Below are 26,324 nucleotides of genomic sequence, written 5' to 3' on the forward strand. Positions count from 1 at the left end.
TTGTGTATTTGTTGCCCCTGGGCTGCCTTGTAAAAGAGATTTGATTATCTCAATGGGATATCACCTGGTAAAATAAAGGATAAAAAAACTAAAACATTTTTGACATTTAGCCTCAGAAATGTAACCAACTTCAAAATAATATTCAGAATATTATAAATGACACCTATTTGATACCTAAAAACACATTCATTTTCAATTACATTCTGACTTTGCTTTGCAGGAAGTATGCTATTGTGCTACTTGTTCTGGCATTGCTATCTCTTGCCCTCATCTGTGTGTGGAATACCTCTTCTTCACTCAGCAGCCATGGATATGTGCGAAAGAGAGGGGATGTTCAGACTTTCATTGTGAGGAAAACAAGGCAAGTACCTGATTTTGATTTTGTTGCGATACAAATAACTTTATAGAGAATAGCTGAAAAACTATCTTTATTTTACTTGGTTTAAATGTTATGCCAGGCATAGCTTAACAATAGGAAATGTATACTGTAAATGATTAAAAACACTAGAGCTCCACCACCTTCTCATCTGTGTGCTGGAACCCAGCAGTATTCTACAGAGACCCCCACCCTCAGCACCATGCTCCTGCCGCAGTTCAAATCTCACAAGCAGCATTGAAGCAGCAAAGCTAAGTGACATCAGGAAGAGACGAGCAGAAGAGTACAAGAAACAGAAAATCAGGCAGGTCTCCACCTCAACAATATCACAATCCCTACACATGAAGGACAGCAATGGAGTTTTCAGTTTTCATAGACTAGCCTACTATGCTAAGTTTTTTTTGAGACAGGGTTACCTTGATTATGACAACATACATTGTACACATCACATAGGCCTAGTATATATTATGATACTGACAAGCACACAGTATGATTGATTACTTACTTAATGATAAGAGCTTTTGAAAAGTGGATATAAAGATACATGTGGATATAAAGAGATCAGTGTGGTTATTTAGATTGTACAAGTCAGCTTTCTGATCTGTCCTACTCCTCACTGCTCTCTATGTGATGTAGGGAAACCACTGATCTAGATGTAGTGCTCATCAGTCCATCAAATTCACCCCTCCAATACCCTTCCCATGGATTCACTGTGGACCCTTTGAAGAAGACTTCCATACCTGGTATGTGACCATCATTGCTTCTTTCAGTCGAGTTCACTCAGTGTTAACTAATGGGAAGTCATTCTCCGATGACGTCTTCAATCTCTCACCTCCTATCTTCTGTGAACCGGCTACCCCCCTCAGTAGTTGGGACAATTCAGAGAGCAACAACTGTCTACAGGGTCTAAGTCCGTGTTATCCAACCTTTCTTGAGCCACAGCACATTTTATACATGAAAAAAAAAAATCCCAAGGCACACAACCAACCAAAAATAATGACCATTTAGTCTCTCCATTTGTTCACAGGTCAGTTCAGTTTACAGCTACACTATGCCTCAATATAGGCTGAGACCTGTGAAAATATCCTTGAGACGGATATCTTTAGATTGGTTAAGATCAATGACATTATTGGGGAATGCCTTCAATTCATAACCTTTTGTTTGATTTGGATAGGGGAATGTAGTTAGACCTTAGACATGAATACATATGAGCCAGACGGTCTCATTTATATACTATAGATAGTTTATAAATCTAACTATCTTGAATTTGGATTGGATTGGATTCTAGTCTTTATAACTGCTGGACACAAAGCGCTGATGTACTAGTAGGCCTAGTTTGAGCAGAATTAACTGCTCTTCATTATTTTTTCTTAGTCTTCATGACTTCATGATCTTTCTTAGTCTTTATGACTGACACAACATACTGTATGAATGAATAAATAATAAATAATAAATGTATCATGGTTTGGCCCCATGTTTCATAAGGTGAAATCTCCCCATACTCACAAATAGCTCACCTTCTGTATACAAATCCACAGTGGTAGCCATAGCCGATGGTGTAGTTTAAGGTTTAACTGTTGTACAGTAAAAATGTATGTTTCATGCTGCATTTAGATTTTTGCTCAGTTTTTTTCCATTGAAAGATATGGTATCTGCTATGCTGTGATTTGTTCCCAAAAATGTTGTGGTAATTGTTGACCTCCTTGTTACTGCTCATACTGGGAAAAGTGTGGCCCTGGTATATAGACAAGGGTCAGCTGATATCTAATTATGTCTCATTGAGTTTTGAATGATAATTGACTGTGATGAATTTATTGGACCGAATTTCACTTTCATAGATGGGTTAACCCTTTTGCATAAATAAACCAAATGCTACCAAATGACAAGCTGGCAAATCAATAATTAATCATCTTAAAATGAATAATTTCAGGGTTGGCTGTGAATGCTTCTGGAAGAGAAGTTTATAAGGTTTGTGTTAACATCTTCATAAGGGGGGGATGGTACTGTAAAGTATTGACTACAGGACTCAACGCCTGAACAGACTCTTGTGCATCTGACTTTTTTGATCCTAGTAGTCCATGATAGCCATGTCTGCTCTCCTAGCACCGACAGTTGTCTCTGAGTCTGTCCACTTTGCCGTTGTATAGGTGTCTCTCCATGCGTCCCATGGCGTGATGGCGGTGGACAAGGTTCCACAGGGACAGGAAGTGAGGGGGCAGAATCAGAACATGCTCAATATCACCGCCACTAGTATAGAAGACCTGAATGACCTCCTGGCACACATTACCTACACCAGTGAAGTGTACCTCTTAAAAGCAGGCGATCTGGGTAAGGCCTGGTGTGAATGGGCTGAAATATGCGTTGACTCATTCATGAGACATGTGCATGTGTTTCAAGTCTGACCTCTACCAGAAACCACAGAACAGAAGCCTTATAATTAACTTTAATTTCACATATTTACAAGTATGTAAATCTGGTTCCAATAACAACAACTACATCAACAAATATAATTATGTTTATAAACTTTATATATAGTATGTTGTTTATCACCAGTACACTTCACCTTTGAGGACAATGAGGTCATCTTCCCGATCACAATCAAGAAGCCTACAGTTCCTGTTCTATATGACCTGGGTGAAGGTGAGTGTGTTCTTCACCTTTTCAGGTCGCACACATGAAGATGTGTTACAACCTCTGGCACCAGTGCTTATAAACCATGTAGTTTGATACATATGATATGTGTGTTTACTCTCATGTTTCTTCTTTTTGTTTCTCTCTTGCTAATCAGACATTAATTCTCAAGTGACCATCACTACAAAAACATTCTTAAGATACAAAGTGCTGAGGGTCTTGATCAAAAGCATCAGGGAAAGATACCCGGATATTCGAATCATCATTGCAGATGACAGCCTGAAGACAGAAAAAGTGGAGGGCCACAACATTGACCAGTACATCATGCCCCCAGCTCAAGTACAATCTGTTTATATTCCATTTGTCTGAGATTTCAAATCACACATTTATTTGGGTTTGTGGGTCAGCAGAATCTAGAATATCACAAATTCACGTCTGTCCAGGGCTGGTTTGCTGGACGGAACTTAGCCATCTCTCAGGTCACAACCAAGTACTTCCTGTGGGTGGACGATGACTTCCAATTCCTGGACAAGACCAAAATTGAGAAGTTTGTGGAGATCATGGAGTCTGTGCCAGAGCTGGATGTGGTGAGCTTTTCAAATCACTGGCCAGTGGACACTGTTCAGACCTGAGGCTACCACGGGCCAACCAACCAACCAGTCAGTGAGGCGGGTTTCAGTGAGGTTCAATTCAGTTTAGTCAGGTTCAGTCACATCACAGATATGTACAAAATGAATAAATGGAAGATAAAAGACAATAAAAGTAGACCTATAAGCTTATTAAAAGTGTATGAACGTTTCAGAGTGCTTCATATTCAAAAGTTGATTATGTCTCTCTCTCTCTGCAATAGCTGGGTGGGTCTGTTGGCAAGAACCGCTTCTACTTCACTCTGAACCATGAGGAGGGGGCGGATGAGGAAGGTGGGTGTCTGACGCGTCTGTACAAGCCCCACAGACAGCTGCCTGGGTTTAAGGACTGCGTGCTAGTGGACGGCGTGGTCAACTTCTTCCTGGCCAGGACAGACACCGTCCGCAGTGTGGGGTTTGATCCCAAGCTGAGAAGAGTGGCCCACTCTGGTATGTTATCACCTGCTGAGAATGCTATCAAGAGTTCTTGTTGCCATGTCTGTTCAGTAAGAATAGGGAGCCATCTTGGTGGGATATACACAATCAAGTTATAGTGTCGGTGCAACCAGGGATGGGTAAAAATACATCAGAATGTAAATGCCATGCATCAAAATAAAATACTATATTTTTGTATTATCAAAATACTAAAAATAGTCTTTAAGTGGAGTATGAAATCACTTTACAAACCATTGGCTGCTGTCTGTAGCAACTTAAGCTAGGTAAAACTGATTGTTTTTGGCTTTTTTGTACCAAAAACTCCCCCCTTTCTGTCTTACCTACATCTCTCTCTCTCTCTCTCTCTCTCTCTCTCTCTCTGAGCGCATGTGCGAGTGAGTGGGCGGAGTGCTGCGAGTGAGATGCGTGAGTGGGCCTTTTCACTGCTTTCTCTATCTTTTCTCATTCTTTACTACTTATTTTTTCTTTTTTGTATGGCTTGTTTGTTTTGTGTTTGAGGGTTAGTTTGGGTGGGTGTTTGTGAGTAGTTCGTTTTTTAGTTTTGTTTCTTTTACCGAGGCGTCTGACTCTGCCCCGACCTGGGAACATGGCCGCCTTAGCTACAGGACCAGGTGTGTTTAGTTCTTTAACTCGGCGGCATGCCATTAACATAGCAGCAAAAGCCAGCGTTGAAGAATGTAGCTTAACTGTTGGTGAGATGGTCGGTCACGACAAAATTCTCTCCGCGGCTTGTATGAACAGTTTTGTTTTTTGAGACTGTAGAACTGGCAAATGAAGTGGAGTCGTAATTGGTGGTGTTTCAGGCATGCAAACTGGTCAGGGGTGAAAAAGGTGAGACTCTTCTCCGACCGTCCGATCCCCCCCCCCCCCCCCCCCCCCCCCGAAAAAAAAAAAAAAAAAAAAAAAAATGGAAACAAATCTTCCAAAGTGTGAGGGACCCGCTTTCTTTCTTTCTTACTATCTCTCTCTTTCTCTGTGCTTATGTACTTATTATGTACTTATTACACATTTCTGATAATTTCATAGGCCTAATGGACACTTGAACTATCAGAATAAGGAAAAGTCTGAATATTTGTTGGACCAAACCAGGTAATCAATAATCTTGCTTGAGACACACTAATATTATTATATAAAATAGGGTAGATAGGCTTTAATTATTCAAATTGTTTTAAAACGTTTTAATATGCAGCCTAGGCTACTACAGATTGTGTGTTTTTAGGCTATATTGTGCTAGTGTGTTTAACCAACCAATAAAGTTATGTGAACTGTCTTCATATTACATGTTAAACTGTAGGCTACCTGTAGGCACAGACTAGGCTACTGATCAGGGTCCTCCTGTAACTCGACCGTTTTAATTTACGCATGGCTTACGAACTCGTAATGATCCGGGTGTTACTGAAACTTGTTGCAAGTCGCACACATAACTCAAACGGTTACGTGCGTTGCGTGTGGTCTGAAGCAGTCGCAACTGTTTTTGGCTACGTTATATAGCGAATCATTTGAGTTGCATATCTTTTGAATAGGCTTTGCGTAAGGTCTATGCGCAGTGTGCTTCGAGTAACAGGGGGGGTCCACTTTTCTTAAAGACAGCATTATCATGTCAATCAACTACGTCTCTGGACAAAACGAACCAGCCCAGTTTATGAGCATTTAATTCAACTGTCACATTAGCCTTTGATAAACTGATAAAGTCTGCCTATTTGCTTCACCTTTTGCCGATCTAGATGGTTCAAACTGCACGCATTCTTCATCAAAAGAACTCGTTATGTCTACATGTTTGTCTAATTTCGCTAACTTTCATCATTAGAAGAAAACAACCTATGCTACGTTGCTACACTAATCTCAGCGTCTTTTTCTAATAGAAGTTGAAAGTTTTAACCAGCCCACCTGTGAAATCCCTCGGCATCTCTTCTCGCCAGAATCACTATATTTCCACCTGACATCTCAGACGCATCTATCTGCGCTCACAACAGAGGCTACTTGGTGTGCGCGTTCTGTTCGCGTTGCGTCTTTGTCAACAATTAGCTTCCACTAATGTTTATTTAACGCATAGGGGCTACATTCACGCATCCCTTGCTGATCAGACACGTTTTAAATGCGGCTCTAGAAACACCTCAAGATGCGTTAGCGTCTGCGCATGATTCCTAAACTCAGTTGTAAATTCAATTTACCTTGACCCCCCCCCCCCCCCCCTTAATATTTTCTCATCGGATCGGTACGAACCATGTAAGTCACCAATTTTTGATTCAAAACGGCGAATTTCGCCGAAAGGTGAGGAGTTTGCATGCCTGTGTTTTCACCCCAGTGCTCTCTTTATCTAGCCTAGAAATCTAGGCGCCCCTAGCGGCAGCAAATGTAATTTGGCTGGCGGGGCAGTCTAGGCACGATCCATTGAGCCAGGAAGCTGAGAACCCCCAGCACCAGCGGCCCAATCACAGGGCTTAACATAATGGTGACTGACATGCGACCAGAAGTTGCGACGGTAACGCATCCTGTTATTTGAAAACAAGATGATTTGTTTAGCGTTATCCTATTGCGTGGAGAGGGAAGGTTACGCATCCTGCTACTTGAAAACAAGAAGATGATTCGTTTAGCGTTATCCTATTGCGGGGAGGGAATTTGAAAGACAACTGTTTATCCCACCCGTCCGATTGAGCCCTGTCTACGGTGAGTGTCCAGACCCTACATCTTGATGAAGGTCTGGCTCGTCAGGCTACTCTGGGTGCATGTGTGTCGGACTCAGCCTGTTTATCCAAGACCAACAATCTTGAAACGGTCCGTTGTTTAGTGAGACATCGTAAGTTCCATGAGTGGCAACACGTGAGTTTGTCAGCGAGATGGGCTTTTTTTTTCCTAAACTGGAGTAGCCTAAGTGAAGGGGAGTGGCTGAGTGCAGAGAGCGGTAGAATAGAATTGTGGGATTGCAGTAGAGTTGTATTTTGCTTAATTTAACGATATCTTTGTCATTTTTTGTCCAAAAAACTACCAAACTGGCACTGCACTCACGCATGTCATTAGCAATACACGTGTCAAATTTTAGGTCAATCGGATGAGTGGTTCGAGAGTTATGCGTGGAACAGTGACACACAGAGTGACCCACAGACAGACGTTCCTTGCATTAGATTATGGGGGATTTTCGTGTAGCTTCCCTAAACATTAATGGGGCTAGAGATCCAATGAAAAGAGCCCAGTTTCGAATTTTGTCACGTATTAAGCGTCTAGATGTCGTCCTCTTACAAGAGACCCACAGTGACGCTAGGAACGCAACTGATTGGGCTCTAGAGTGGGAGGGTATTGCTGTTCTGAGCCACAACTCCAATGTTAGTGGGGGAGTCGCATGCCTTTTTGCAAAGAGCTTTACTCCCATTTCTTATGAAGTGGTGGAAGTTATAGAGGGAAGACTACTAAAAGTTAGAGCTGTTTTTGAAGATCATGTTTTTAATTTTGTGTGTGTGTATGCCCCAACTACTGCAGCAGAAAGAGTGGCTTTTTTAGAAACGTTGTCTACTGTTATAGCTGGATGCAGTGGTGATGAATACTTGTTTATTGGGGGGGATTTCAACTGCACAGAGCAGGACATTGACAGGAATCATGTTGAGCCGCATACAGTATGCTTTCACACAGAAAACTTTGTCAGTGTATGCAGACACATGACTTAAGTGATGTGTGGAGGAATTTTCACAAAGACCAAAGACAATATACTTGGACTCACGTCCATAGTAATATGATTTCCTTAGCAAGGCTTGACAGGTTTTACTGTTTCAAGCATCATCTCAATTTTTTTTAAGAATTGTGCTATTACTCCTGTAAGTTTTTCAGATCATAGTTTGGTTGTGTGCAGTGGGCTCCTGAGCTTGGTGAAGCCAAAGAGTGCTTATTGGCATTTTAACACTACTTTAACTTTGGATAAATAATTTAGGGATGTTTTTAAAGCCTTCTGGGATGTTTTTTTGTAAATGTAAGGCATCTTTCATCTCTTTACAACAGTGGTGCGATTTTGGCAAAGTGCAACTCCAACAATTGTGTAAACAGTATACTCGAAATATCACAAGTGACAGAACCCGGTAAATTGACATTTTAGAAGCAGAGTTAGTTGAAATTCAGAATTCGGCTTACCCTACTGGGGATCATGATGACATTGACAATTTGGTAACCAAGAAGGGCGCCTTAGCTGAGCTGTTTTTAATGCACAAGGAGCATTGATTCGTTCACGTTTTCAGTGATCAGATGGATGTACCTTCAAAATTTTTCTTTAGCTTAGAGAAGAAAAATGGGCAGAGGAAATGTATTAATTCTTTGCAATCTGAGTCTAGAACTCTTTTGACCAGTGTGCATGATATTCGAAATAGAGCAGCACGGTTCTATAAAGAGCTATACAGAAGCGAACTAAGCGGTGAACAGGCTGACAGTGTGTTCATGGAGGGGTTGCCACAGGTTTCAGAGGAATCCTTGGCCGAACTTGATTCCGCCCTGACGTTGGGGGAACTAGAGAGTGCACTTCAAAATATGGAGTGTGGCAAGGCTCCTGGCCTGGATGGCATCCCTATAGTCTTTCTGACCTGAGGTGGGGGAGCATTTGCTGGAAGTGCTTAATGACAGTCTTGCTGGAGGACTCCTGCCGGTGAGCTGTCGTAGGGCAGTCCTCACGCTTCTACCCAAAAATCTCACTGATATAAAGTGCTGGAGACCCGTGTCACTTCTGTGTAGCGACTACAAATTGTTATCCAAAGCACTGGCTAATAGACTGTGTAGAGTAGACCAGGTCATCCATCCGGACCAGACATACTGTATTCCCAGTAGATCCATTTTTGATAATGTTTCTTTAGTCCGTGATGTCATAGACATGGCCAAAAATGTTGGGGCTTGATGTGGGTTTGGTCTCATTGGATCAAGAGAAAGCTTTTGATAGGGTGGAGAACGGCTATCTATGGGACACTTTATATGCCTTTGGATTCAGTGAAGGCTTCATTCAGAAAGTCAGGGTTCTGTACAGCGGTGTGGAGAGTATTCTTAAAGTCAATGGTGGTTTAAGTGCTCTGTTTAAAGTTGGCAGAGGTGTGAGCAATAGAGCATCTTTTGCAGCGAATAAGACTAACTTTAAGGGGCGTGTCTGTGCCTGGGTGTAATGTACCCCTTCGGTTGTTAGCCTATGCTGATGACATAGTTCTTTTAATTAATGGGGGAAGGGATATATAGATGGTTGTTGACATCCTTAAGGAGTTTGGGTTACTCTCATCAGCCAAAGTTAACTGGTCCAAGAGTGAGGCTCTATTGCTGGGTCAATGGGTGGAGGGAGTGCCAAGTCTCCCGGAAAAAATTTAACTGGAGGAAAGATGGTTTCAAGTATTTGGGTGTCTTTCTGGGGACTGATGAAATCATGGAGAAGAATTGGGAGGGGGCAGTTGAACGGGTTAAAGGAAGGCTTGATAGATGGAAGTGGCTATTGTCAAAAATGTCATACAGGGGACGGGTACTCATCATTAACAACCTGGTGGCATCATCCTTCTGGCATAGACTAGCCTGCATAGACCATCCACCCGGTTTGTTGCAAAAGATTCAATCTGTTTTGGGTAATTTTTTTTGGGATGGGCTGCATTGGGTACCTCAGTCTGTTTTATTTTTGCCTAAAGATGAAGGGGGGCAGGGCCTCATACACTTGCATAGTAGGACTGCAGCTTTTAGACTGCAGTTTGTAAAAAGGCTCTTGACAGGGCCTACAGATGCTGCATGGAGGTGTTTGAGCTGTGCAATACTGAGAATGGGTGGGAGTTTGGGGTTGGACAACTCTTTGTTTTTAATGAAACCAGATGGAATGGTGTTTTCAAATCTGCCACCGTTTTATCGTTGTTGTTTGAAGGTTTGGGCTTTGTTCAATGTAAAAAAGCATTGGCCCTGAAACCTCCTTATATTGGCTCCTGCAAGAGCCTGTGGTGGGAGGTGCACGACTGGATATCTCCTCAGACAATTTCCCTTCACTTCAGAAGATGCTGTGTGACACCAAGATTGTCACATTGATGGATGTAGTTGACCGGGCGGGACCACATTTTGGAAATAGGAGGGGGCTTGCTGATTCCATGGGCCTGAGGTCAAAGTCAAAGTCAAAGTCAAATTTATTTGTATAGCACGATTTACAGACGGCTGAGCCGCACCAAAGTCAGTGTTGCCAGATTGGGTTGACTGAAATCCGCCCAATCACCCCGCCGCCTTCAGCAAAAAAACGCCCGATGACGTTTTTCTCATAGAGAACCATTGAACTCAAAATGTTATTTACCCGCCGACAGCTTATTTCCCCCCGCCGAACGATATTAAAGAAGCCCAATTGGGCGGGCACCCGCCCAATCTGGCAACACTGACCAAAGTGCTTCACAGTAAAGTGCAAAAAGATGCACTAAGAGATGGTCGCTTAGTGTTGTGTCGCAGCTCCTGGAAAAATGGCGTGCTGCTTGCACGACGAATGAAATTGAACTACTTGTGGGTTACTCTGCAGGGGGCTGTTGTCCTGATGAGCCAGCCCTTTTTCCCGGGCTGGTAGTTTCACCCAATTTGGATGGGTGTACTAGTCCGCTTCTAACACCTAGGAATCCAAACACTATATTGCTGAATGTGGTCACCGGGAATCAGCTGTACCATGCTTGTGTCAAATTGTTTAAAGTTATTGCCCGTTGCTTGAACACATTTTGCGAAACTTCGCTCACTGTGCCAAAACTCTACACACAAGAAAACATAACGCAACACTAGGAAATATACCTTTCGCATCTATGTCAAATGAAACTCTACTCTCAGTACCTTAACTCTGCTATCAAAATCAGTCCTTTGTCAACTCTGGTGACAAAATGAACACACTTGCGTCATTAAGAATACACTTTCAGATCAGGAGGAACACACTAGTCTACTTTATATAAAACACCTTGCTTGAATACATTTGGCCAAACTTTGCTCATTGTGCCAAAACTCTACACACAAGCACAACATGACACAACTCTGGGATATATACCATTCACATCACCATTTACAATGACTAAACTGAGGGCTTTTTGTAGATGGCTGATTGGTGTTCAGTTTGGCAAGTAAGTGCGTTCAGGTGTGTATTTGAGAGGTTGCAATTACCCGATGTGTTTTGTATTTTGGATACATGTGTATAACAAATGGTACTCTGAGATTTCATTTTTGAACGAAGTGTCTTATGTATGACATAGAGAGTAGTATGCACGTGTGCAGGATGTGGCAGAATTGCAACTAGAGGTACATGTGTTTGAGATATGGCAACAAAACTTCAAGTAATGTTACTTGAATTACAAAAACTGTAATAAGAAAGGTTTAGAGAGCAGGGCTAATACACCTTGGAGCGCTGCTCTCAAACTGTGGTGTGAGGCCTGAATGGAGAGCACTGTATAAACCACCATTGGCTAAGAGAGTGGGGGACCTACAGTGGAGAATTCTTCATGGAGCAGTTGCTGTCAATGCTTTTGTTTCAGTGATACACACAAATGCTAGTCAGGAATGTCCTTTCAGCTATCAAAGGGAAACTGTTTTTCCCTTTGATAGTCATGCTTTTTTTAAAATTGTGTTTAAGGTTACAACCTTTGTTTTGCATGTTGCAAGATTTATTTGGTGCTTTCAGTTTCAGTGAAGAGTTCTCCACAGATATGTTTGTCCTTGGTTTTAAATATGTCAAAAAAAGACTTAATATTTGCAAACTGTTGATTTTTTTCCTGGGTCAAGCCAAGATGACTATTTGAGAACCAACCTGGAACTAATGTGGTTGTTCTGTTTCCTGCCCTGGTTAAAGCCAGAGTTTTGGTTGACTTCCATTTTTATAAGTTGATGCAAAATCTGGAAACCTTTGAGGATGTGTGGTGTGCCAAACATGCAATATGCACTGTGTTTGAAAGTGAATTACTTTTTAGCCATCTTTTATCTTTTTTTTTAATTATTATTATTTATCTTTTTTTTTTCTAAATCTCTAACAGCAATGATTGATTGATGTTTGGTCCCTTGGTTTTGAAACTGGAAATAAAGCATGTTTTTTAAAATCAAAATCTCTCTCTCTCTCTCTAGAGTTCTTCATGGATGGCCTGGGACATTTGCTGGTGGCCTCCTGCCCTATGATGGTTGTTGGGCACCAGCCAAAACAATGGCACTCAGGCTACGCAAAGTTCCGGGACCCACAGAAAGAAGACGTAGCTTTTAAACTGTACCTGCATTATTTCAAAAATCACCTGAAGTGTATTTCATACAGTTGAACAGCATAGCCTATAATACCTTTTCACATCAAACATCAATTTTGTTTTAAGCTCTTCTATTTGTCTTAACATTTATTTTATTAATTTTCTAATCAGTTTTTTTAAAATTTTTTGGCTATACAAAGAATATGCCCCATTGAATAACAAAGTTGATTTTCATCCACTGATAATTCTATCATCCACACACACACACACACACACACACACATTATTTTTTATAATTAGTGGTAATGGTTAGGGTTAAGGTTTGTGTTTTTTTAAAATGTTTTTCCCCCTCATATTTTACTTCGCCTGTCTCATACTTTTACTTTACCTGTCTTAAGATATACAGTTGTACATACTGGAACAGGATAAAATCCTTATCACCCTCAGGTCATAAAAATGCCACTGCTGACCACAACAAAGTCAGACTTCAGAATTCACCAAGTGTTGGATTGTTCACCCACTAATAGGGAACGTGAGCTGGGTTTAGACCGTTGTGAGACAGGTTCGTTTTACCCTACTGATGATGTGTTGTTGCAAGGGTAATCCTGCTCGGTACGAGAGGAACCGCAGGTTGGACTTCATTCTGATTTTCTAACAGTTTCTCTATCTATGAATCTTGTTTAATTTATTTTAGTACATTTATTTTAGCTGTTACAGTGTATGTGTGTGTGTGTGTGTGTGTGTGTGTGTGTGTGTGTGTGTGTGTGTGTGTGTGTGTGTGTATATATACTATATGTATAATGTATACAGTCATGGTTGAAATGAAATTGTTGGCACCCCATGCTAAAGTTGACTAAAAAGAGGAATATAAAATCATCTTTTGGAAATTGATTTGGATGGCTTAAGTAATAAAATTAGGAAAAATCCAACCTTTAAGGACACACCAATTTTCTTTGTCAATGAATAATGTATCATAAATAAATAAATGTTCTTCCCAAAATACTGGGGTCAAAAATATTGGGAATATTTAACACATAGGGTTAGGCAGTTTTTTATTTTTAAAGGCCACTTATTTCATGGATCCAGGATACTGTGCATCCTGATAAAGTTCCCTTGGTCTTTAGAATTAAAATTGACCCACATCATCACACACCCTTCACCATACCTAGAGATAGGCATGGTGTTTTGTTCAGTTTTGTTCAGTTAGCCTATTAGCTTGTTTGATTTGCATTGAGTTCAATGAGCATCAAACAGGCTAATAGGCTAACTGAACAAAACACAGCAGACAATATCCCTAATTGGAACTTTGTAGCCGCCTTCTACAGATTTCTGACTTTTTTCTCGAAAATTTCGACTTTTTTTCTCAAAAACGTTGACTTTTTTTCTCAAAACTTTTGACTTCATTTCTCAAAACTTTCGACTTTTTAAATTTTCGACTTTTTTCTCGAAAATTTTGACTTTTTTTCTCGAAAATGTTGACTTTTTTCTCGAAAGTTTTGACTTTTTTTCTCAGAGATTTAGAATAAATATTTCACTCCGTGGCCCTATTGCTCTTCCGTATATATCCGTTGCTTTTATATTTATGTATTTTTAGAGCAGCAATGCTTCCACAATGTAGGCTACAGATAGACTAGGTGGCCACAGACAGCCTGAGGAGCAGGCAGTGAACATGCTCGGTCATGTTAACTTGCTACAATCATGATAACATACAGTTTAACTTCCTGTGTTGCGCCACCCACCCAGTCCATCACACCCAATGAAAAAAAAAAGAAAAAACAATAATGCTTAACAACAAAATCACGGACCATTTCTGTTGTCTGTAATTCCATGTATGGAAATTACTGATGAAAACAGAAAACGACTAGATCTGCGTTTTCCGTTTTTCTATTGTCTAATTAAAAAGTGAAATATTCTTTATTTTTTGTTTATCCATTCTCATTCATGAAACGAAAATCGATTGGCCAGAAGATCCACGGACCATGTTGGCTTAGCATTTTGATGCTGCGGTAAAATAAAACAAAACTGATCCGTCCAGTCAGGTTTAAACTGACGATTTTCGCTGTCGACTTTCCGTTTTTTTGCACTTGTCATGCTCGCTATACATAGGTTATAAATACGATTTCATTTCACTCACTGACTAGCAGAGATAGCCTACCACCCACTAGTGGAGAGATCGCTTGTCACGCATGGCCAAAGATAGCGCATGTCTGTTTACTTATGTTCAGACGTCACTTGGCGGGCCAAACATTTGCCCCTCGCGGGCCGGATCTGGCTATAGAGAATCGTCATGTGTGCTACCACGCAAACAAGTCAGGTCAGATCAGCTCGTGTCACAAACATGGAGCACAGAAAGTGTCAAAACACCATTTTTCATCACTAAACAAAATTGGCATGTATTTCTGAAAGGCACACACCACATATTTCTGTAAATTGCTCAGCTCCAAAGTCCGACTACATGCATTCTTAAATTGCCATTTTCAGGGCAGTCAGAGGCCTACACAAACATGAAAGTCACGTCGAGCTGTCAGCTTGCTGTGATGAGATACACGTCAAAATGTAAGAATTTGTATAGTATGCTTTTTGAATTTTTATTATCTATAAATCAAAATCAAATCAACGCAAGTATTAATACATGATCGATCGTGGTAGATGATTAAAGCTTTATAGGCTAGGGCAGGGGTCGGCAACCTGCGGCTCTGGAGCCGCATGCGGCTCTTTAGCGCGACCCTGGTGGCTCCCTGATCGTCTTCAAAAATGCATAAAAATGAATGGGGGGATTTTTGTTTGTTTGTTTTAATATGGTTTCTGTATCAGGACAAACATTCTTAACGTTTTCCAATGTTGTAAAAATGTGCATAATACATATTAAAGTTCAACATTTCTGTCAACGAAGATTTGACAGCCTGCGACACACGTTTCAGGGCGGCGCCGTGCCATGCAGGTGGCTGTGGTTGTAAACAAACTGGCGGGTGTCAGCATGGCCATGCCATGGATCCCAAAGGGAAAAAGAGAAAGATAGCCGATGAGATCAGAGAATTTAAGGCAGAATGGACCGAATCGTTTGCTTTCATTGCCATTGCGGAAGGATTGCCTGCATGTTTGCTTGCGTAATGAGAAGTTGGCGAACAACAAAAAGAGAGACATTTAGAAAGACATTCTCAGGGAAGGCATGCTACATTTGCAGCCGACTACCCAGTTGGGACTGAGAGAAAAAGTGCGATTGCAGTAGCCTACTTCTGGAGAAATTTTGTTGCAGCCTGAGAGATATTAAAACGTGGAAAACAACAGTTCACGGATGGTGATTACACGAAGTTGAAACTTAAAAAGTATTGCAAGGGAACGCAAAAGTATTGCGAGGGAATGCAAAAAGTATTGCGAGGGAACGCAAAAGTGCACTCAAAAATATTCACACACCTGACCCTTCCTGGGCTCCGTACATAACTGAAAACTTGGCCTATAAAAGAAGTCAACCAAAAGTATAATGACTCATTTGACGTGACATAATGTAAACAAAAAAAACCGGCCTCCCACAATGAAACAAAAGGGAACATATATATCGGCTTGGCCAACCCAAAGGACACAAAAAGGGATACACTAAATACATAGACTTAAATCATAACACAGAGCAAAGAAACTAAGGCCAAATCCCCCCTCGGGCGCACAGCAGAGGTGGTACGGCCCAATTCGTTGCCAATGAGACTTAGGTCTTCTCAGCCCTTAGCCCCGCCTTTGCCAAACCAGGAAGGGAACGCCCCCAACGCTCTTTGGCCCAGGTAACTCAGACAAAAGAAACATATGATTAATGACAAACAAATGAGATTACCTTACAGTGTTATAATGTGTGCACCGATATAAAACAATGTAAGGCTAAAGAACGAAAACTAATGAAGTAAACAAATGAAACAAAGTGTAGAGCAAGTTATGAATAGAGTAGCACATGTGACTGCAAACAATAAAATGTGCAGCAAACTCAGCTAGTAAGGAACCGTTTGTTATTTATTAACAGGTCCACCGGAGGGTAAGAGGCATCTAAATTAGTTGAAATTTACGAGACCCTCCCCTATGATTCAGGGATATTTAGATGACCATCCCTTGGCAATTGTACATTTTTGAGCAACCCTCCCTTAGCCTGCTCAAATAATTTTACATTATTCAGAAGAGTCTTTCACGTTTCATCAAATATTAACATCTAGTAGATAATTCAATGTTATCAACTTCTGCATTCTAATCTTACACATCAGACTTCACCATGGCGGTGGGCATTTAAGTGAATTCACTCAAATCGCTGTACATACAACTAAATCCACATTTCATGCCTATATTTAATGTTTCTTATAGGCCTACTTCATACTTCATACTTCTATAGCAGGGGTCGGCAATTAAGTTTGGCCTCGGGCCAGATATTTTCCGAGCCATTACATAGCGGGCCACAAGTTCACAACCAAAACAATGGGTAATTTAATTAATTAATATCGGAGGAGGTAAAAATGATAGGCGCTCTTGAAATGACAGAGCAGAGACATTCAAGCAGGCTGATGTAGGTTAAATTTGTCGACTGGTCATTGGGGGCGCTATTATATGCCTGTGTCTTTAAAAAATAATAATAAAAAACACCAGAAAAACATTTCCACGCGTTGCTGTTAGCTGTCAAAAAATGGCACTATGAAAAAATCTGAAGAGAAAAGTTAACAGCGAAAACAGGATCTTTAATGATGAATGGACAGAGAACTATGCCTTCATCCTCCCTAATTGTATTAATGCAAAGCCCACATGCCTGATCTGTAACAACTAACGAGGGTTTCTCTGCATGCAAAGAGTACAAGACGGCACCACGAAAGTAAGCATGCTAATTTAAAGGTTGCGTTCCTAATGTTTTAATTATCACCATAAGCCTATGTCCGTTGTTTGAATGACAACATGTGTTATAGGGACTAGCTTGGAATTTGAGAACCAGCGCTGTCCACTGACTTCATTTGATTTTGCATGTTGTGCGTTCACGCTGCACCTCGCTGCGTGCTTCACTCGTATTCAGATGAAACAAATATCTAAGCATTTAGATTGATTGAAATTCTTCTGTTCTGGAAAGTTACGTTTCAAAATAAAGAGCATGTTTGAGACTGGCAGTCCGATTTTTTTTTTCTCTGGTTCAAAAGATCTCACGGGCCAGATGTTTTTTGCTTGCGGGCCGCATCTGGCCCGCGGGCCGCCTATTGCCGACCACTGTTCTATAGTAAACTAGTAGGTCTGTTTGCTTAAAATAAAACATAAAACATAGACCTCTGAAGTTCGCCTACAAAAATGCCACCATCTTTGCCCAAATAAGGAGATCCGGTATCTTGAGATTTTTTCTATGGGAAAATAACATGGGATTTTGAATTTTCGCACCTGTTAAACTCTCACAGGTACGAAGAAATTGGACATGCAGACGTTTTGAGCTACAAAGTTTTGTCCTCTGCCTTCAAGTGGATACTGTGATTGGCCGGGTTTCCCAAAATTGTTAAGAAGCTCTTAAGTGCTAAGAACTTCTTAGGAGCGTTGTAAGAATGTTCTAAGAACGCTCCTAAGAAGTTCCTAGGACTTAAGAGCTTCTTAACGATTTTGGGAAACCCGGCCATTTTCGGTAGGTGAACATTTGCACACTTTTGTCTTTGCTACCCCAGAGCTAACTTTCAATGCAACTTGCCATAGGCAGTTAGCTTCAATTAACATCCGGAACTCCTTATATGGGCAAAGATGGCAGCTTTGGATCCTTTATAGGCGAACTTCAGAGGTCTATCAGAGACGGTTTATAAAGCGAGACGATTCATATGAGGGTAAATTCCGGTTTCATTGTGACGCAACTGCCACTCCCATTTAGGAGGCAAACGGGAGCATTTCGGGGGAAATAAACCTGTAATCAACGGCGGTTACATGCTGCCACTCAGACATGCCACCACTACGACATGCTTCCATTTAGACATGCCTCTATTTCGACATGCTGCTATTTCGACATGCTGCCAATCCGACACATTTTAGTACCCCCATTCCGACAGTTTACAAATCCTATTTTTTTCCAAGTCAATTTAACGGACCCTATGAGCCCGACGGACGCAAAGTGCGTCAAAAAACACACCCATTATTCTCTGTTACATTGCTCCGCGATTATTAGACACAGCGAGATGAGACCTATATTGCATGAAAGAGCAGAACCGGGGCTTTCCAACGAGACTAGACACGTGTCTGTACGATCAAGTATGAAAATAAATTAAAATCATGAATTTAAATCAAAGTATATCATATTGTCTTGCTCTGCGTTCACCCACAGCCACTGCTCTCGCTTGAATTACTCCGGGACCAGGCATCGAACAGGCATGACACGCATATCAAATGAAAGAGAAGAAACAGAGCTTTCCATTGATACCAAACACATCGATCCTTTTGTGTTATAAAAACAGACGAAGTGACAAACAAATAAGAATGTCATATAGCTTCGGCTACCGCTACCGCTACTTTCGTCTGATTTAGCCTACTAGTGAAACCGTGGTCAAAAATATATGGCTTGCATGTCAGATAAAAGAGGAGAGCTAGAGCTATCCACAGATACCAAATACAACCTTCTAGGCCATAAAACAGACGAAGTGACAGCAAAATAATAACTTAATTTAGCTCCACTTAGTCCGCGAATAATGAGAACTTGCCATGTACAGAACTGCTTTCACCTCCCCGAGTCGCGCACGCAACAGACACATAATAACCATATCAAGAAGTCTTCACAATGACATTTTAAATATGAATCTTTATTATTTTACACAATTGGATATAGTTATGACATTAATAGCCTATTAATGACCTCATGTCGGAATGGCACGTTGTTTGAAAAAAAAGTTAAATACCGCCACTGCGACCATGAAAAAAAAAAATGTCGGAGTGGTGGGACTTTTTCCCATAAAGAGACATGCCTCCACTACGACAATTGGACGTCAATGTCGGAGTGCTGGTATGTCGGAATGAACGGCGGATACCATCAACGGCACCTGCTTCTGCTGATTCTAGACCGTTCTAAACCGATTATTTCGTCACTGATCACGCCCCTTTAGGAGGCGGAAGTGGGTGCCATTTCATTCCATTGAAAAAACCCTTTATGATTAATCTTAGTAACTAAGATTAAAGGTAGGGTATGGAATTAGCTTTGTTGGCCATTTTTGCAAAATCACTTGAAATCCTATTCCCAACCCACTTATAGCCACTAAGTTGGAAGCACTGAAATGGAAATTAAACACGTCAATCATCTGCGGAACGGGCAGGGCTCGAAAAACTCCAGCCAATAGTATTCCTCACCCCATACCATCATTTCACAGCTCGTTCGTCAATCTAACGTCTTCCTCTTCCTCCTCCCCACCGCGCGCGACCCTTTCGAAAGCTGGTGACCGCGAGTCAGTGCTGAAACGAAACCAACTGCCTGCTGCTGCACGTCCATGTTCCCCTCTTGTTGTCACTTCATTTCTATACAAACTAAGGCAGCGGATACCTACGGAAACTCAATCAACCACGCAATAAATAAGCTATGTAGCAAAAATTACATTTTACCGCGACACGAAGAGTGTTGTAAACATGAAATCGAAACTTAACAGCTTGGAGCTACAGTGGAATAGGCGAACCAACGGGCCAGCACTAAACTCGGATATTTCAGGAGATAATCGCCCTGGTAAGAACAAACCAGATTCTGTTCAAATATACACACCTATGGCTACTGAACCATATGTACTACAACCCTTTGGAGGTGAATAAAGAATGTAATTGGGGAAGTTGATGTGAGTGATTGTATGGAGACGAGAGCTCATAGTGCTGTAGACGCCAGGCTGGCATTTCATTTAGCTCTCGCGCTGCGCATTTGAATTGTCGCTAGTGCATGGAGGGCGGGACTTGAGGTTGTATATGTTCAAACTCTGCCGTCCGTTTTGCGAATCCCGTACCCAACCTTTAACTTTGGGTCTATAGAGACCATTCAACAAAGCACGCTGGGTAATTATCAAATTCAGCATGGTTGCTATGGACTCGTAGGCTTCCTCGGTTATCCTACATTTAGCATTGGGCCGAGGTCTTGGAACGCACTCTCTGGACGCCTCTCAATTTAGGAGTGTCAGATTTATTTAATAAAAACTCTATCTTGCTCCATGTTTCACCAGCTGGTTGTGATCCATTTTGTGATTGTCAGATTCGCTGCTAGCGGTGGTCATATAGTGATTGTCAAAGTTTTTTTTTCTTTTTTTCCCCCCCGTCATCTACTTCCTGAATTTTTCGTCAACGATTCCCGGGACACCGTAACACCGGGGCACATGAAACTTGGTGGGCATGTAGCCCCAGTATAGCCTAGAAATCTAGACGCACCCTAGCGGCCAAAAATATTTTTGCCTAGCGGGATGGTCTAGGGTCGCACCGTTGAGGCCAATCCTGCGCTAGGCTCGAGTTCAGCATAGCCAATCAGAACGCTCTATCTGTGTACGGAGTCCTTGGCTATGTCCAGAAGTCAAACGTGCACGCTGGGCAGTGTGCATTTTCCGGAAGTTACGTCAGAATAGACTGTCCGAAAGTCAAGCGCTCTCACTAGTGGGTACTTCGTTTGGCGTGATTTCCAAGCGTGCATCGATGCATCTTTTTTGGCCTCAGATATCCCATAATCCATTGCGCAGCGCAGGTCAAGCTCCACACGTCATGCAAATCGTCAACACACACCCCTCCCCGAGTCAGGTGACGCCAACTAGTTAGTGCTGTCCAAATGTAGGTAGGGACGCACACTGAGGAGCAAGCTAACTAATACGCTACTGGGAAGAAGGTACTACCCAGCGTGCACGCTTGACTTCTGGACACAACCCTTGAGCCCGTCTTAGCTCACCTTCGGCAAAGATCATTAAGGGGCGGAGCAAGATACTTCATGAGAAGCCACTTCCTGGAACCCGAATCGCAAGAGGGGGGGTCAAAATCCCCCTTTATGCAGAGCAGAGGCAGCAACTGTTCCATTGAAGTCTATGGACATAGATCAGAATTTCAACTATATGCTAAAATCTCCATTCTCTAGAGTTAGGAATGTGAATTTTGGGCACGGTTTCATGACCCTCAACCCCTTCTGACCACTTCAGGTACCGTTTTAGCATTTTTGAGCATTCCCGTCGGGAGAAAATCGACTTTATCAGGTGTGCCCCTCTTGTTTATTCTGCTTGTTGGCCGGTTGCTACGTACGCTCTACCTTGACAACACATTAGCCAGCCAGCTGAACCAAATCCTGATTTGTGCTCGACGATCAGATGGCGCTGGGGTAACATAATGAGAGCAGCGACATATTTCCATTATTCCATTGATGTTTTTATTCAATTCCTTGAAATGTATGCTTTGTGTGTGTTACTTCCATGTTAGAACTAATAAATGTAGAGGGCTTGAAAGAGCAGCAAGATTATTTTGGAACATCATCAAGCATTGATAATCGAGTGCTTGATTTTGTACACCTGTGGAAAGGGACCTGATGAAACCCATGAATATGTCTGACACGCAATGACGCGCCTCTTTATGCAGAGGAAGTGATCCCCGTTTTGCGCCCATAGACATGAACTACGACGACGTATCTTGCTACGCCTTAAGGATCTTTGCCTTCGGCTTCCGATAAGACGCCAGGGGGCTGGACCATGCGTCCTCGTTCAACGAGTTGGGTTTGAGACCGTATCGCACAACCATAGAGAAAAACAAAAGATGGATGAGGCTAACGAAGCGCGCTCGTTTGAATCGGCTTTGGAAGAGTTAGACTTGGGCTTTTCTTTGAAGTTTGAGCAGAAAGAAGCACTCAAGTAATCGTTTTAAAGAAGGATGTATTTGCCGTTTTGCCGACCGGCTACGATTGGTCACAAATGCTGGCCTATTACGTGCAGAGGCAGTTTGAAAGACAACTGTTCATCCCACCCACAGGCTTCAACTCTGTGAATGGTCCGACCCCAGACTACACATTTCTGTGTAGTTTGCCTTGCCAGGCTAGCCCCAGTAGACTTCTACGGAAAACTCCACTCCATCCCGGCACTGGAACAAAACCCAAAAATTACAGATTTTCCTATATAACTACCTGAATCGTGGCACTGAGGATGACAAAATGTTTACACTGTATGGTATGTTGGTCTTAAGAGCTTGCATCAACTTAGCTTATAACCAGTCATTTGTGATTTGCACCATGATAAAAAATTGCAATATAAAATGCTTTAATCGCTCCTATCTTCAAATGAGATGTTATTAACTGCACCAAATTTCATGTGTATTATTAACCTGACATCCTCTTGTAGTATGCCACGTTTTGTGGAATTTCATCCATGGGGGGTTATATAATAATATATTTACGTGTACATTTAGTGACTACACTCATCGGCCTGCAGATGGTGGTATCACAGTTTTTGCCCGTTGCTTGAACACTATAGACCCATGCTTAGACTAAAGTAACGCAACTTGAAGTTTTGTTGCCATATCTCAAACACATGTACCTACAGTACAGTACCACATGTATACCTTAAACAAAAGTGCTGCTTTGCACTCTAGTTGCAATTCTGCAACACACTTACTCCTTAATGCTTGGTCCTGCATACTACTCCCATACATACATGCAAAATGTGTCCAAGCAACGGGCAAAAACTGTAAACACTTTGACACAAGCATGGTACAGCTGCTGATTAAAGATATGTATGTCCAAACATGGCCTCCAAGATAAGGCCTTAAGGGCCGTTCACACCAAGAACGATAACGATAACTATAACCATAACAATAAAAGCGTCCACACTGACCAACAATAAGAAAAGTCTCTCCTCATGTTAATGAATGTGAGGGCTAGAATATTATGGGTTCTGATTGGCTGTTAGCTTTTTATTTTAGAAATAAAACTAACCTTGCAACTCAATGATTTATTACATTTTGAGGGACTAGTTTCTCAATATCAATCCACCACTGCCATACAGGGAACAAAGTAGGCTATTGCAATGCGATGCAAGGTTAGTTTTATTTCTAACATTGTTCTATCAACACAGGCATGTGCATTGATAGTCTGACGTTATCATTTATTTGTTTCGGGTGTTCTGTGGAGTGTTTTCAGTGGCAGGCTGGATGTTACCGTTGACTTGCGTTATCTCGGCACCTAGGTTAGCACAAGATGAACGCTGCAACTCAAGGAAGGGCAGAAATTCACTGAAAATGGTCTTCACCGATCTATATCACCCCGACTAAGTTGGAAATAAGGTCCTATGTCCAAAATTCCGAACTATTCCTTTAATGGTCTATTTGTATTTTTGTATTCTATTTGTATTATATTTGTAACACATTGGGCTTGGCAACAAATTTGGCAATAGCCTACTACATTCACACAAGTCCCCTTTGCACATATCAAAGGGGGCTTGAGCCCCTGCACTTTTACTCCAGAAGAAAATGTGCGCTTTTTCTGAAGTTCTTTTAAAAATAATGAATATAAAATCCTGTTTGAACACAGTTTCCCTCATAAAAAATTTTTGATTGAACAAAATATTAGAAGATCAGGATTTGTTGTTTTTTTGTTGCATTGGTGATGGAGCCTCTCCCCCTCCCTCCCTTCACGTACGGTATCCTGTGCAACAGTGAATAGCCTGCACATTTGACAGTAAAACAGATAGGCAGAGATGAGAAGTGTCGAAGTACAAATACTTAATCCTTAAGTAACCTACTGTACTTAAGCAGGATTTTCAGGTATTTAATTTTTTGACTTTTTTTGCTTTTCCATCTTGAAAATGTGTTTTCCTACTATGCCTGTTCTGCCAGAGACCTTACCTCATACAGAAGGTTTATTTCTCTGCAAGTTTATCCTTGGCTTGGTAGTAAGTAACACGCATTGATTTGTTTTTAATAAAATAGGGATAGGAGTTACATTAAGATTAGTTTATACCACTGTAGGCTACAGTCCACTTCTTTCAACAGAAACAACTGGTAAAATAGTCCTTCAAAAAGGTTACGATGGGCTACTTTTTACTTTAAGTACATCTCAGAGCTTAGTTGAGTAAAGAATTGAATCACTTGGCTATTCTTTTACATGTTTCTGTACTACTTGTATGGAAAGTATGTACTTTTACCATCTCTGTAGATAAACAGCACTTCCCAGCGCTCAGTCAAATTGTGGTGATGTTAATTGCTTGTGTGGATGAATGGATGACTAAACTAGCAGTGCCTCGAGTTTACGGCAAGACAAAACAAAAAGAACACAAGAAATGTATCGGATGACATTAATTGTGATTAGTCAAGCTTGAATCTTAAATCTTGCTGCGCAAAGTCACTGTTCCCCACTGCCTCTCTGTTTAAAGCAGACTGTATAATACAGAGCTGCCAACTTTTTAAAAAACCTTGGAGTGAGACTCAGTCGGGGGTAACCAAAAGTTTGCCCCGCACTGAGCCTAGTGTTGTCACGATAACAAAATTATTGTTTCCATACCGATATTGTTTCGATACCGCTAAGTCAAGAAAGTCAAGAAAGTCATACAATTTTAGTGTATTTGGTGATTTAATCATCAGTAGCCTATATTGAATATTGTGTGGTCATTCACACCAGTGGCCATCCAAGATTCTGCTCGACCCTCCAGACACAGACACACATACACACACACACACACACACAGAAAATGATAGTCATATGTTTCTATATCATATTTTGGAATTCATATAAGCGTACATATTTTGTTGATAATGTTTAGTATCACAATTTGCATAATTACTAGCTATAGAGTGTAAAAAATAGGTCAGTTTTGTTTTGCATGAGAAAATGGATATGACGTGAGTGTGTGTGTTAACAGGAAAAAGCATGAGAGTTGACAGTTCTGAAAATGGCACGTATTTTTTTTAAGTCGTTGTTTCCATCCGCAACCACAACCAATGAGGTTAACAAGTCTCGTTCTCACAGACGTTGCCTTACATATGGCACGTATATCATTCTCAGGAAGTTAGAGGTGTGCATGGGTGACACAGGGACATTACCATATGACCCCCTCAGCTTCGAAGAGACCGCAATCGCCCCCCTCACATTTGAAAAAGAAAGTCTAAATAATAGCCTATACAATAGGCTACACATAACTTCCCTTTAACAGCAGTAGCCTAGGCCTATAACCACAGCCAGACTGCACAATCTCACTGTCACTCTTCTTGTAACAATTGGATATCTGAAATGTTTGATCAGTTTGTCAACTCGTTTTCACTAATACAGTACAAGCTTAATAGCTCTTACCACATTTAAGTTGTAAATCATTTATTTCAGGCATAATTTACCAAACAATTAAAGGTTGGGTACGGAATTCACAAAATGGCCGGCAGAATTTGAAAAATCAGAACCGAAAGTCCCTCCCAAGGGGGCAGGCATATTCCCGGAAGTAGAAACACGAAATGAGCTGGTGATCAACGCTCTGCTAACTCACATGGACGGCCATAGATTGCAGATTTTTTTGCGATCCCATAACTTCGTGTAACATGTGCCCTGTGTCGCCCTTATAGCTTCTGTGAATTCTATATAGGGTATCGAAGGCAAAACTAATTCACTTCTTCCTCGTATATAACGTTGGTTTCTCGTAAAGAAGTATAGTTAGCATGTCGGTTGGAGGGAAGATAACGTTCGAGGGGAGATTTCCCGTAATGTTTGTTTAAGAAGCTGAGTGAGCCTGCACGAAAACCATGACTGAAAGTCATTCGCAAGATCAGTGAAAATGCGTGTAGCCTACGGTAGCCTACTGTTTGATAGGGTAAAGCATTACCTAGAGGCAAGTTAACATAATAAACGAACGTTAACAATTTCAGAGGTTTTCGATCTATCAGACGAGTTACAGCAATGTGCAGGATGGCTAACGTCACGAAGTGAGTACGAGTCTGCGCAGTACGACGGAAAGTAAACGGAATTTTGTTTCAGCCTCCTTCCATTGAGAACAACGGAGTCTGTTTGTCCATTTCTTTTAGGTCTATGGTCCCTCCCTCCGAAGAATTTGGACGCACATTCATGCACGAGTGAGAATTCAGATGCGCGAGAGTGAGCCGGGCTATAGGCAAACTTGAGCTGTATAGAAT

General features: G+C 41.4%; 1 protein-coding gene and 1 long non-coding RNA gene across 2 annotated transcripts in view; both read left to right on the forward strand.

Annotated features, from left to right (window-relative positions):
• The first annotated feature begins 1,026 nt into the window (after positions 1–1,026).
• Positions 1,027–26,324, forward strand: part of LOC134077252 (beta-1,4 N-acetylgalactosaminyltransferase 2-like) — a 107,753-nt gene continuing 82,455 nt past the window's right edge. Inside the window, exons 1-3 of the mRNA XM_062532749.1 lie at positions 1,027–1,119; positions 2,307–2,344; positions 2,524–2,704. Of these exons, the coding sequence (XP_062388733.1) occupies positions 2,551–2,704 (154 nt within the window). The 5' untranslated portion in view covers positions 1,027–1,119; positions 2,307–2,344; positions 2,524–2,550. The remainder of the gene's footprint in view (positions 1,120–2,306; positions 2,345–2,523; positions 2,705–26,324) is intronic.
• The window catches only part of LOC134077253 (uncharacterized), a 62,303-nt gene continuing 59,868 nt past the window's right edge, over positions 23,890–26,324 (forward strand). Inside the window, exon 1 of the long non-coding RNA XR_009938670.1 lies at positions 23,890–23,975. This is a non-coding gene — a long non-coding RNA (uncharacterized LOC134077253). The remainder of the gene's footprint in view (positions 23,976–26,324) is intronic.

Source organism: Sardina pilchardus, chromosome 3 (assembly GCF_963854185.1).
Source record: "Sardina pilchardus chromosome 3, fSarPil1.1, whole genome shotgun sequence".
NCBI lineage: Eukaryota > Metazoa > Chordata > Actinopteri > Clupeiformes > Clupeidae > Sardina > Sardina pilchardus.